Here is a 13803-nt window from a genome sequence, read left to right on the forward strand (position 1 = left end):
TGTACAGATCTTGTCAGCGTTAAGGTACTCGCCATTCTGTGGATTTCTAGCAAAACATGAAAAATAAATAACGTTGGTACAGGCATGATACCTAGTTTTTTGAAAATTGGCTGACACGGTTCCCGAAAACCTACATCTGCCAATATTCGAATGGCTCGCTTTTGTAACCCAAAGATATTGAGAGAACCAGGTGAGTTTTCCCAAAGAACAATCCCATAACCAATGTGAGAATGAAAAAGCGAATAATAAGTAATTTTTAATATATCGAAGCTGGTAATTTTTTGAAGTTGTCGTAGAACATAGATAGTGCTGGATAACTTGCTCCTAAGCTGATTTGTATGTTGATGCCAAGATAAAGTATTGTCAAATGTTATGCCAAGCAATTTCACACTATCATTTGAGGGGCCTACAGTAGAGAATTCAAGACGTTGTGTCTTATTGGTATTTAATTTCAAATTATTTGTTAGAAACCAAGTATTAGCTTTATTTTCAATGTGAGTTTGATAGTTTCATATAGTTACTAGAAAATAAATATTTTGAAATGAAATTTCAAATATATTCGACAGATATTTATGCAAGATATCTCACAGAGGTTAGTCTTGCAGATGATTCTCGTTTATGCAGCAACAGGACCATGCTGAAATTATTCAGATAGATCGTCTACAGACCGGTTTCGATGAGGTATTACCTCTCATTAGTGCAAGCAAGATCCGACCCAAATACCTAGGTGCCTGGAATTTGATTGATTTCAACGCGGTTTATCTGCATGTTGAGTGCAATCCAGTGGAAAGAATAATCCACTTTTGAATGGTTTAGGAGTTATCAATTAATTGAATTTAAAACACTTCATATATTTTCCAAAACATCAAAGTTTTTTTTCAGTTCAATGATGATCATCAAATTATAATAATTTGAATGTTCATATTTTCTCATTATCAAAAGTTGTTATTTCAATTTACACTTAAACATTTCAATTCATTTTTAATAACAGCATAATTCCTGTCTCTAAGTTTCGTATTGTTACGTTTTTCCTTGAAGGTTGACCAATAATTGACTGCACTGAATAATCAACTTAACTTTCTTTCACTTTAAATACAACAAACCCTTCAATTAAATCTTCAACTATTATTCGAATGTCTATCACTTCTCGTACCGCACTGTTACTTCCACTGTTCTGTGTCGATATACTCGTGGCTAGCGTTTATATATCGTAATCGAATGCGCTAGAAAATTTCGCCAAAATTCCATCAAAATTGGTAGCAATATTCTAGCATTATCTAGAGCGGCAGCGAACCTCGTACATTCGCGCACTTTTAGCGATTGGTTTACGGCTACCAGTGGCGGACAGAGTTATTTTCTTTAGGGCATAATTAACAACAGTATCAAATAAATAAGTTAATAGATCTTACATCATGACCGGGAGGTCGAAAGTTCAATCCCAACCTCAACCAGATATTTTTCTCGAGAGAATTTATCTAGTTGAAGTTGAGATGATTCTGCAACGTTACATGGTTGATGGACTATTTGGAACCTTAAGTATAGTAATGAATATTACTGGAGTTTCATGTAAACGAAACACGAAACCATTATTTTTAGCACCTTGACTTGAATTCGATCACCAAATGATCAGCTTCAAGTTTATTCTACCTCTTGAAGAACTTGAACGGTTTAGTGATAGAATAAAACTCCAATATATTCATCACTTATTGTTTATTTTTTACAACGATTCAGTATCTGTGAACAATTAATTCGACCAATCACATGGCAGTACCCGCCATATGCAGCTACAAATGTCATTCGAAAATGATTACATTTGGCAATCCTCTTCTGTCTCTCTTCTTTATTGGCCGATGCTTCCTGTTCAGGCGCAATTGGGGAACAATCCTCCTTAAATAATAACCCGGGCCAGTATGCGAAAATTAAGAAGAAGATCAATGAAAAATTGATTATGTCAAATGTCAAATTCCATCAGCAAAGTTATAAAGGGAATTATTATTATATTTTAGGTTGTGGCTTTATAAAAGTGGTTTTTCAATCCGTTTTCCGACTAGTTTCTTTTATGTAATAAAAGTACCACATTTCTGCACTCAACAGTAAGTTTTTCAAATTATTTTTATTCAAAACAACTATTGGCCCTCATTATTCAATAATGCTTTTTTACTGAAATGAAATATGGCGTCCTTTGGGCTTTTTTGGTTCTATTAGTTGATTGCACCGTTTTTTTCGACTGGTAAATGAATTTTATTGGTTATTCGATGTTTCAGATGCGTCGCAAAGGATCTAGGAATTCTAGAAAATCTGCTAGTGAAAAGGAAGATCCTCTTGATTCATCCATGGGCGACAGCAATGGACAATCTATCAAAAGACTTTCTAGATTTGATAGTAAACCTGTAAATGAAAATAATGAACAAAGTACTGAGTGCAATAATCCTGATCAAGGAAGTGAAATCGTACAGAACACATCAACTGATCCAGAAAATGTTTCAAATGAAATTAATAATTCAGTAAGTGATAATAAGGAAGAAAATGAAAAGGATCTTAAATGTCAACAGGATGGTGACAATGAAGAAGAGAAGGATATTAAAGGTAAGTCTAAAGGTAAAAGTAACAAAAAAGTTGAACAGTCACGGAGTAGCAAACCTGAAATTGAAAATGACAATGTTCAGGGGTCAATCCAGTCACCCCCTAAAGATAATGATGAAAGTATAGAGAACTCCAGTGGAACTGCGCAAGAAAATACACACGAGAATCCAGAACCAAATGATGGAAACATTGCTAGGGAAATAGTGAACGAACAAGGAAGTGAAAGTTCAACCCAAGCAAACTTTGAAAGTGCATATGTTCAAGATGGTGATGTTTCGAGTGAAATTCCTAATGAAGGAACTCAAAGCAGCAACAACATAAATGAATCGATCAGTTGCGGAGAAAGATCAACTACTCCTGAAATAAAACATAACGCATCTAAATCAGATGCTCTAGTTAGGAGCCAGTCGGATGATAATGATAGGAAATCAACTGGAGAAAAGAAACGAATAATTCTTCGCAGATCTTTACCAAAAAGCACACAAGAAAACGACGATTCAAAAAAATTTAATCAGGATGAAAACATCAAAGATATACCCCGAAAAAAAATTGTTCTTAAACGTCTCACACCTGGTGAAAAAGCAGGGGGCGAGAAAAATTCTTCTGTTGATGAGAAACCTGAAGAAGATTCAAAGAATATTAGACGAAGGGAATCTTCAACAAGTGAGGAAAGTGTAGAGAAAAAGAGAAGATTGAGTAGTCAGAGTGAAGAGAGGGTAGCTACACAAGGTGAGGTTTTTTTGTGTTTTTTGAAGTTTAAGTAATAATTTCTCCACTAATAGTGGGGTCTTTTCGCCAAATATGAATATTGTTAAGAAACCTAGGCAGTGACATTTTCCATCAAGGAAGTGAAACTAGAAAATTATTATGTATATATAAGCCGGACGACTGTTTTTGGGAGAGATAATTATCTATTAAGAAATTCAATAGACCATCTAGTTATTTCAAATACATGAATAATCTTGATCCCTTGTAGCTCAACAACTTGCAAGGGATCGGGCAAAACAAATTTAGTAACAGATATTCCGCGCAACTTTGAAAAATGAAACTGCTACATTTATGTGATATTTGTGACTTGACCAAAGTTTGTGATCAAATTAATAATGATATATTACTAATGAAACTTTTTTTAATGCATTCAATACCTGTGTATCAACTGGTTTCGCAGAACATACACAGTTTGTTTAGACATTTTGTTTCATTACATACAGACAATATTTTTTCTGTACAACTCTCACAGGATAGGAAGGAGTCATTAGAACCATCATTACATCTAACACAGATCACAATATTAATTTCCTGGGGCCTGACCTGCTTTGGAATAGATCATAGTAGACAATCCTTTTTTTATCCTGTCCAGTTTTTATCACAACAGAATCTTTTTTTGTACAAATAATGTAATTTCCACCTCAAATATCAACTAATGCTCTCAAACACAGTTGATTGATTGTGGAATCTAATGAAATTGAATAGATATTTCAATACTGATTTTCTGAATTATCAGTTTGAACATATTCAAATGGGAATTTAGGGCAGCATGGAAATATAGCTGTTTCCTGTAGCTCGTTCATATATGTGGAAAAGTTCTTCGTTATAGATTGGAGACTGTTTTTATTATTATCAGTAGATATTAGTAAAGTTTAACTTTTTTGTTTTCATGGAAATATAATTAATTGTAATTTTCAGTGAAAATTATGAACTTATTTCTTACATACCTTTTTTGATGCAGATAAAAACTTTGTAATAATATATTTAACTTTTAATTATATTCAATCTGTCTGATGTTCCATTTTCTTTTAGAGAAACTAAACAAACCTATTGCACCCATTAGAAAAGTAAAATTGCTCAGACACGTCCCCCAACCAAGAGACAGCCAAGGCGACAAAAGCGCTCAGAGAACTCGCCGGCATCTTTGGGGCAAAAGTGATTCGCTGAATAATTTGTCAGCTACAACATTCAAGATTGATGTAGACGCCATCAAAATAGTGTGTCCATCTCTTGAGTTTCTCAAAGAATCTGAGGTTAAACTAGATTCAGTACCCAGAGTGCAAACCAAATCTGAGAGTGAAACAGTCAAAAGGAAACTTTCCACAGAAAAATCCGAGGACGAGAAATTCAAGAGGCAGGTTTCTGAGGAAACTACGGAAGAACAAAAATCTGAAACTAATCAGAATATTATAGCTCTCAATAGAAAGATTAGCATTGTAGATGACACTATCAGTAAAATGAGACCTCCGCCGAGCCCTGCGAAAAACTCTCGCTCTGACATATTGTACATAACAAACTTGGTGAGACCTTTCACAGTTAAGCAGTTGAAAGAGCTACTAGAGAGGACGGGGAAGATTCGTGAAGATGGATTTTGGACGGACCGGATCAAGTCAAAATGTTATGTTCAGTATGAATCTGAAGAGTGAGTGCATCTTTTTTTTATCAATTTGTTAATTTATGGCACAAGCACAGATAAAACAATGCTCTTGCGTCATCAACAAAATACGAGATAAAACACATAATTTCATATAGCATCCTTTTCTTTTGAAAGTGAAAACGACTGGTTGAAATAGGACCTTTGTCGCTATTCATAGAACTCATTCCACACTTTTCGATTTCCAAGCTTTCGAATGCATTCAAAAACCTGTTGTCATGTACTGGTACCAAGAGGTACATGTTTTGGCTTTGCATAAAAAGGCAGTTTATAGTCAATTGTTACTCTAAGCAACTTGTCGTTTCACTAGCATATACTTTCATGTCATTGTCCTTAAACGTTCAGTACTATCTTCATCCGTTATGAGTAGGTTTGTGTCATCAGCATATGATATTACTTGGCCCTTAGAGATGTCAAGAAGGAAGTTAATGTGAGGGTAGTAGGGTGATAATAGGCGAAAAATTTAAATTTGGAAAAAAATTAACAGTATCAATGTATAAAGTATAAAATTCTGTTCCAATCAGTATGTACCCAGACACAGTAGAATGAATATTTATTGAGATATGGAGCTACAAAAACACATTACATTTAAACAGACAGAACTTTTGAAACAATCTAATGTAATTATTTATGATAAATGGACTACTTGACTTGGTGATGGGTGTGATACAACTTATTTTCCAGTAATTTGGGATAGTACCAGTAGCTTAATACTTTCTAAAAATGAAAAAACCCAGGGTAAAAAAGAACTAAACAACAATAATAGAGAATTAGAAAGTTGTACTGGTATTTTCTTGAATTTATCAAAAATTAAGGATATAGAGATTGAAAGTGGTCAGATTTGAATTTTGAGGAGCTGGAACATCAAGCAAGTCATAGGTACCATTGGTGAAAACTATTCAAAATATTCTGCAAAATGGTCAGCATAATGAAATTGAACCCTTTTAGATGTAACTCACATGTAATTTTTTTATCAATTTTGTAAATGAAATCGTTGCCTTATACCAGTGTGGATTCTAAAATGACTGGATTTTTTTTAGAGAGGCAGAGGCTACCAGAAATGCCCTTCATGGTATCTTCTGGCCCATAGGGAATGGAAAGCGACTAGTCATTGATTACGCAACAGCAGAAGATATGGAGAAGGCGAGGAAACCAGTTCCAGCTGAAGTAGCTCCTGTTCTACCTGAGAAATTACCTGAAAAAGAAAACAGGGTATGTGATCTCAACCTCTTTTTCATACTCTCAGTCCTTTAATTTCCATAACAACATACACATTAACAAACAACACTTCATTGTGAGATTTTAACTAAACAGTTTTACAAAAATGCAACACATGTTTTGCCATACAGTGGCTTCTTCAGGCGTGTCTTTACTAGTTATTAAAGACACGCCCGAAGAAGCCATTGTGAGGTGAAACACGTGTTGCATTTTTGTAAAATTGTTAAGCGAAAATGTCATGAATTTTTTTTTGGATACGTTAGTTATGGATTTTCATCAAGTATCAGCCAATTCCATCATATAAAATACGCATTAATCGAAAGCACTTAATTTTTTTCTAAATTCGTTACTCTGTGTATTTGTCATTAGTTTCATATGTAGATGATATTAGTGTCCCCCATTTTTTATTTTATTTGCTGTTTTCATTGTATTTTTTTTACTCGCTTTATATTAGCTTCACCTGTACGTGTATGTATGTTTGTTTGTAACTCTCCTTTTCATTTCATATCAGGATCTGTATTTGACAGAATTATCGACATTATTGCTTGATCTATTCGCAGGCAGATGGCGCTGTACGTAACTTCCTTGATATAATTCGAACTCGAACATTTGAAAAAAAATATGTTTTCAACACGGCTTTTATTAGCTTCACCTGTATGTATGTTTGTTTGTTTGTAACTCTCAAGCTCGGGATCTGTATTTGACAGAATTATCAACATTATTGCTTGATCTATTACGGGCAGATGGCGTTGTACGTAACCTCCTTGATATAATTCGAACTCACTTTAAATGTATTTCTTCATTTGAAAAAAGTCTTTTTTTTGCAGGCTCTCTCTCCGGAATCGAAAAATATTAATGGTTTTAAGCTTATTTGAAAAAAAAATTATTTTCAATTCTTTAGTTGGATGTTCTTCAAAAGCGTGTTTTTTAGTTTTCCAAACTATATTTATTCATTCAGTATTTTTAATATTTACTGCAGTTAACGGCGTGAACTATCAATATATCAACTGACATTAATGAAAAATAAACAGAGTAACCAACTTGGAAAAAATTGATGTTATCCAAAGGAAAGCCTTGTCCAATATAGTCCAATAACTCAAATCAGACAGAAAAAAATTATTTACATCACAGCGAAAAAAATGAAGGAAAGAAAAAGTTAGGTTACACTACCATCCAAAAAGTTCCTAAATTTTGACCTTATTTAGAACCTAAGCATCTATATTTTTTCAATTAAATGATAATAATAACGATTTATTTTCTAAACTTACATGTTAGGGAACAAACAAAAATTAAAAACTAAAACATTACTACCAAGTACGAAAAAAGCAAATTAAAAATAAATTTTGAAAAAATGAGTATCAATACTGTATACATAATCAGGAATATCATTTTTGGGAAAGAAAGTTTTTGGCTTTCTACTACTCCATCTTGATACAAAGAAAGATGTGGGGATCTTCATCTACACAAGTAGATCAAACTTATTCCGTGACATTAAAAATCGTAATTCATGAATGAATTGTGTGTATTTTCTATAATGTTATCCAATTTGGTACTGAAGAGCTTTAAGGCAAGTGTCTTACGACGAAACATCGATGTTTACCAGTGAGGATGACAGTGTTCCATTTAAGTGCAATTTCATTTAAAGTAGAACTCCTGTGAATGATATCTAATTTTATTCCATAACGAATGTTTGGAATACAAACTGAGTAGACAAAAGTATCTTCTGTATAATTCAGTGTTCATATAAAAGTATTTGTTTCAAAAGAATTTTTTTCTTTTGTGTAATTCAATGTTTATATGAAAGTAGCTGTTTCAGGAGGACTTTCTTCCAGTTTGTGTCTGAAAGTTACTTTGCATGATCTACACATCCATGTGTAGAGTTACTTATTTTCAAATTGATTACTTCCTTCCTTTCTTTGGAAGATTCTCACATCTTTTTTTTTATCAAGATGTAGTAGTAGAAAGCCAAAAACTTTCTTTCCCAAAAATTAATCACTCCTAAAAATATAACCCCTTCAATTCAAAAAAGAGATGTCATAAAATATATGTTGTTTTAAAGCACTTTTTTTTTATAATTCTGATTTTTTTATTTGAATTGATTATGCATTTTGAAGTATATAACCCAAAAATTTTTATATTGATATAAGAAAGTACTAAAAAAAGTATGTATCTTTGAAAAAATGCAAGCTAACCCAAATTTTGTAAACTTTTCTACTTTTAAATTTCAGAATACTAACGGATAATATTCATGAATAAAACAACATCCATTATTGATAATCACGAACCATTTATGGTAAAAGTTTATGCTTATTCATCAGATGATATAATATAGTGTATTTTCTGTTGTTGACTTTATGTTTCCTTGGGTTAGTAGATGATATGAAATGGTAATGAAAGATGTATAAGGCACGAAACATACTGTTACGTTTTCTACCCAGTAGGTTCACCAATAATTGACTATACCGAATAATCAAACTAAACTTTATTCCACTTTAAATACAACAAACACTTCAACTAAAAATTTAACTATTATTATCTATAGCCTTAGTAGATCACTTCGCGTACCACACTGTATCTTTCACTTGACTTGACTGTCCAGATATACCCGCAGCTAACGTTTAAATATCGCCATCAAACATCGTGGAACATTGGGCGTTCCCACGCTATTAGTTATGTCATGTTCGGTTTATGGTTACCAGTGGCGGCCGGCGTTATTTCCATTCGGGCATGGTTTATAACAATACATATAGGGTGTATAAACGATAAGTGGCTGAAAGGGTAGTTGAGTGGGTGAAAGAATAGAGGTTCATCAAGGGACGCTTTATTTACTTTTTGTTTTTGATGAAAACATTGTTCTAGCATGGATCTTTTCTAAACAGTATTTAAATATAAATATATGATGGAATTGGCCGATACTTGATGAAAATCTGTATTGTATTCAGGTAAAACTTTATTGTGAGATTTTTTCTAAACAGTTTCAGAAAAACGCAATACGTGTTTCCCTAAATAATAGCTTCTTTAGGTGTGTCTTTACTGAAGCCTGTGGAAACTGTTGTATAGCGAAACACGTGTTTGCGTTTTTGAAAAACTGTTTAGTGAAAATCTCACAATGAAAGTGTTTCTTGAATATTCAAATATAAAAATAAATGTGTATTAAAGTGCTTGAAAGCCTCGTTAGTAAACCTACTGCTCATAAGACTTATTTTTCATATTTCCCAATAATTTTTAAGTTGTTTGCAAATAATCAAACTTTTTTTTTCAAATAATTGTTAATAACTTCTGTTATTTTTGTCTGCCTTTGTCAAAAGTTTTATAAAATTCCAAATCTAAGGATACCTTAATCATAATGTGTCTTAGAGGTCAGGTTGATAAAATGGTATTAATGAAACTGACTAGCAGCTTACCTACCAAAATTAAATCAACTACTTCCTTGATCAAGTTCAAAAATTATATGAAAAAATATATTTTGAACAATTGACTTTAATTATTTTCTTTCTTTTCTTTTTTATATCAATATTTCTTTTGATAATTCTGATACAACATTTATTTGATATATGTTGATGTCATATGACTGACTGATTTACTAGGAACCAGTGAAGGTAGACAACAGGCAGAACGAACATGAAAGGGAACAGAAGCAACGTCACACTCCAGTCAGAGAATGGAATAAGACCAAAGAGGATACACGCAGGAAGCGTTCAAGGAGTGGGAGCAAGAGCAGGGATCGTGAGAGAGTCAGAAAACATAGTCACAGGTCTTACACCCCTGAATGTAAGTACATATTAGAGTTGAGAAAATTATACATATGTGAAAATTTTTGAGACTTTCGCGGCCGAAGTTTTCAGTGTCACTATTTTTCCAGTTTCAAAGCCGTGGATTTTTGCAATTTCTTTCTGACTTTTCGCTGGCGCGGTGGCTAACTTTCTCAGAGGTTTATACATCCTGAGTTGATATCTCCAATGACTCATTGGATAAATCAAACTAAACTCAAACCACAAATTTTTGAAAATAGCACCATAATTAATTTTCTTGACATTCATCATTAAAGTAGGCTAGCGAACCATACAACTTTGAATACCTTCACTTTTGTTAAGTGACTTATGATCTATTCTCTGCACTTGTAGTTCCATAAATTTTAATTATGTTTGGAATTAATTTTTTAAAGATTTATTTTGTGTTTTTAATCTAATTGCTACTGTTTTTTCCAGTTATCAATAAAATGCACAAACAAGTAGAAGAACCAGTCCCACAGAAGCGGATGGACGATCTCTTCCTCAAAACAAAAGCAACTCCTAGTATCTACTGGAAACCCCTTACTCCCCAAGAGGTAATTAATAAAAAAAATTATCTAGTCAAGTTCAGTGATCTTACAAACCACCGTTATAATATTAACTGGTGATCCGAATATAAATTTAGATGATGTATTGAGAAAAAAATTTTTAGATGTTCCCCATTATAAAGTAAATCAACTCGTTCACTTTTCAATCGTGAGTGAACTCCATCATTTCAAACATACATTTTTATTGCAGATCGCAACAAAGCAGCAGCAACGGCTGGTGCGCATGGAGCAACACAAGAGACGAATAGAAGAAACGCGAGGGCGTATGAGAGATGTCAGAAGAGCACCATTTAGAAGACGCTGACATTTTCCTAAATTTTTTTAGATTTTTCAGGGCTTCTTTTAATTTTTGTGGTTGGCGAACGAATGGCTGTGTGTATTTTCACCTCTCCTCTTTCCGCTTCCACTTTCCTGTTTTTATATTTTAAGTTCACAGAACATTATTTTTTGTTTTTTGAGTGAATGGTGCTGAATGGAGACCGAGTGCCTGTAGTAATCCCGATTGTTATAGGATATCATCGTAATTCCGGCTGAACGACGAGGATTCATCTGTGGAATATTCTTCACGGAGCACACGGTATGGTGGTTTGTTTTTATTATTTTGACAAACCGCTAGAGACAGGGAAATTAGTGTACATTTGCAGTAGTTAGTTTATGAAATCGTTCGAACTTATCCGAAATGAGTTGAAAATTTGTAAAGCCAAATTGAACGTTGAGTAATAAATACCTAAACATCCCAAAGTGTTTGTGTTTCTTCTACTTTGTGGATTGAGCACCGGTGAAAGAAGATGTTGCTTCAATTGGTGAGTAGCATAAAATAGTTGGTTGATTCTAGAAATAAAAGACTGGGAAACTTCAATCCAAAAATCGTTATTTATGTTGTATGGGTCATACAAAGAAAGTGCCGACGTTCGTAAACTATTTAGTTTTTATGCCATTGGCATTGTATAAACTACAACACTGTATTGTGACAAATTAAAAATACTGCCTAATGACATAATCAACTTATGATAATATTTATTGATTTTCAACGAATGAATTCTCTGAACACCAAAGCATACTTAAGATTAGGCGACTTACCAACCTATATTTCTAGATAATAATCAATATCAGGTTGTTACAAAAGTTTTGGCATATTTATGAGTCTATTTTAAATTGTAATATCTCAGTGAATATAAATTCAATTCAATCTAAATGAGCGCCATTTGATGCTGTGCACTTTTGCCAACATAGATTGATCAATTTCATCAGTTCGGACTTCAGTTGTCTAATTTATGATTTGAAATCTCTAAAATAACAAATAAAAATTTAAAAGAATGGCTGAAAATAAGCATTATATTAATCAAAAAAAACCTCAACAAGAAATTACAATAAAATAAAAATGAAGCAAACAATTGAAAAATTAAAATGAAATAAAAATTAGAAATTGAGAGATTTCAAACTAAGTTACTTAACGACGTTTCAATTGTTAGTATCCACAATCGTCTTCGAGTGATAACTGGACTTATTCCTCCGAGAGATGACTATATGCTTTCATCTATCCCCTCTTCCATCTCTTGGCTTCACCGGTTTAGGAGGCTTGGTTGAACGCGTCCTTGTAAAACATGTATGCGGCTACTTTGAACTTTCTCCTAAACCAGTGTTCCTCCCTGTGGATGATCTCATCTTGGGACCACTTAATGTTATGTTGCAAAAAATTCTGAACCTTTTGTTCCTCTAAAGGGTTTTTCAAAGTGGGGTACACGTATTATTTATTTATTTATTCCACAAATTGCGTATACTACAAATATGAATACAAAATTCTACATAGTACATATTATGGTTAAGGCATTGAGCTTAAGGATGCTATGTAGGCCATAAAAAAGATACATATATAAATCAATTAGAAGAAAATGAATATGAGAATCAATTATTATAAGCTACTCAAATTAAAAAAATAAAATATTTTTTCTAGATATATAAAATTTTACTAGAATATAAAGAAAAGTGTCACAGTATTACTGGAGATACGCCATTGAGTCATAGGGGGTACGTGATAAAATTTACTTAAAGGCGGCGACTAGGCCTTGTAACGTAAAATTTGAACACTTCAGAAACGTTGGGATAATTTTGTTAACCTGGGTATAGATCCCTCAGAGAGAATCGAAATGACCTTACTAAATCAACAAGTAACGCGGTAGATCTTTGGAATAAACATATTTACTAGGGTAAGGAAGGTTGCATACCGTATGCTAATTCAAAGATTTAATTGATTTAAATATTGGAATTCAAATTTGCGCATGTCCCGACTAACAGAACGGTAAAGAGATCGAGAACGAAGGAGTCGAGAAGATTAGCTGGTACAAAATTTTTCGTTGGTTTATCAAAAGAAGCGAAATCACATTCCTGTACCTGTTGATATGTAAAGGAATTTTGGAGGCTGTTCTGGGAAGAAGGTAGGTTGCATCCTTATCCGTTTTGACAATTATATCGTTGAATCAAAAGTTAAATTCAATTCTTATTTTTGTAGATCTGTCAGGCCTCCATACCTTATCATATCAATAACGCCGTTTTTACATAGAAATTGGTAACACGGAGATTACTATTAATCACAATAATTCATTGGTGCAGTTGGATAGGAAATGATGAATAAATAATTTTCACCTTGGACTTCAATCAGTTGGATCCTAAGGTCAGACCGACTCTATTTTTTATTTCATATGGAAATTGTGCAAGGACGTAGGAGAAATTTCCCCGTGTACCGTTAGAATTCCAGCATATATCCCTTCCTGGATTATTTAACCTTCCCTCCCTGATTTTGCAAAAGGCGAGCTCTGGATTAGAAAAGATAATCCTAACAAATATTTAGTTCCCACATATACGTACTATTATTGTGACCCTTGGGGTCGTTCGAAAGAAAATAAGTGTTAATTTTGAAGTGTAAGCCAAGGGTAACGTTACTCCGGGTACCGATATTTTTTTATATATTGATTATTAATATACAATTTAATATTTATTGTGGCAATAAACCCGCCTTCTCCGAAAGTCCGTGAAAGTGTTTTTTTATATTTCCCAGTTTAGAGAAAACAAGCTGGGTGGCGCCCATAAAGACAAAAAAGAAACTGAAAGAATTCTGAATTAGAGAACGGATTTTTCATGACATTTTCCTAGACTTACTCACGACCCAGTCACCAGACGAGAGCAACCGGAGCATAAGTATCCCAAGAATTCGAAAATAACGGGATAGCCTATGTGCGACGAG

General features: G+C 33.3%; 1 protein-coding gene across 3 annotated transcripts; it reads left to right on the forward strand.

Moving 5' to 3' along the window:
• The first annotated feature begins 1931 nt into the window (after positions 1-1931).
• Acn (apoptotic chromatin condensation inducer acinus) lies at positions 1932-11303 on the forward strand. Of its 3 annotated transcripts, none has more exons than XM_074170975.1 (7): positions 1932-2093; positions 2265-3312; positions 4384-4993; positions 6046-6217; positions 9811-9994; positions 10432-10550; positions 10753-11303. In XM_074170975.1, exons 2-7 carry the CDS (start codon positions 2265-2267, stop codon positions 10864-10866), a joined length of 2247 nt encoding a protein of 748 aa, XP_074027076.1. In that variant the 5' UTR covers positions 1932-2093; the 3' UTR covers positions 10867-11303. The 3 variants fall into 3 exon arrangements, with proteins under 3 accessions (XP_074027076.1, XP_074027078.1, XP_074027077.1); XM_074170977.1 differs by having other exon boundaries at positions 2265-2586; XM_074170976.1 differs by lacking the exon at positions 1932-2093 and having other exon boundaries at positions 2447-2586; positions 2667-3312.
• The last annotated feature ends 2500 nt before the right edge of the window (positions 11304-13803 follow it).

The sequence above is a fragment of the Leptinotarsa decemlineata genome, unplaced genomic scaffold, assembly GCF_025532065.1.
Source record: "Leptinotarsa decemlineata unplaced genomic scaffold, Ldec_3_MD MMD2_tig00000008_RagTag_RagTag, whole genome shotgun sequence".
Taxonomy (NCBI): Eukaryota; Metazoa; Arthropoda; class Insecta; order Coleoptera; family Chrysomelidae; genus Leptinotarsa; species Leptinotarsa decemlineata.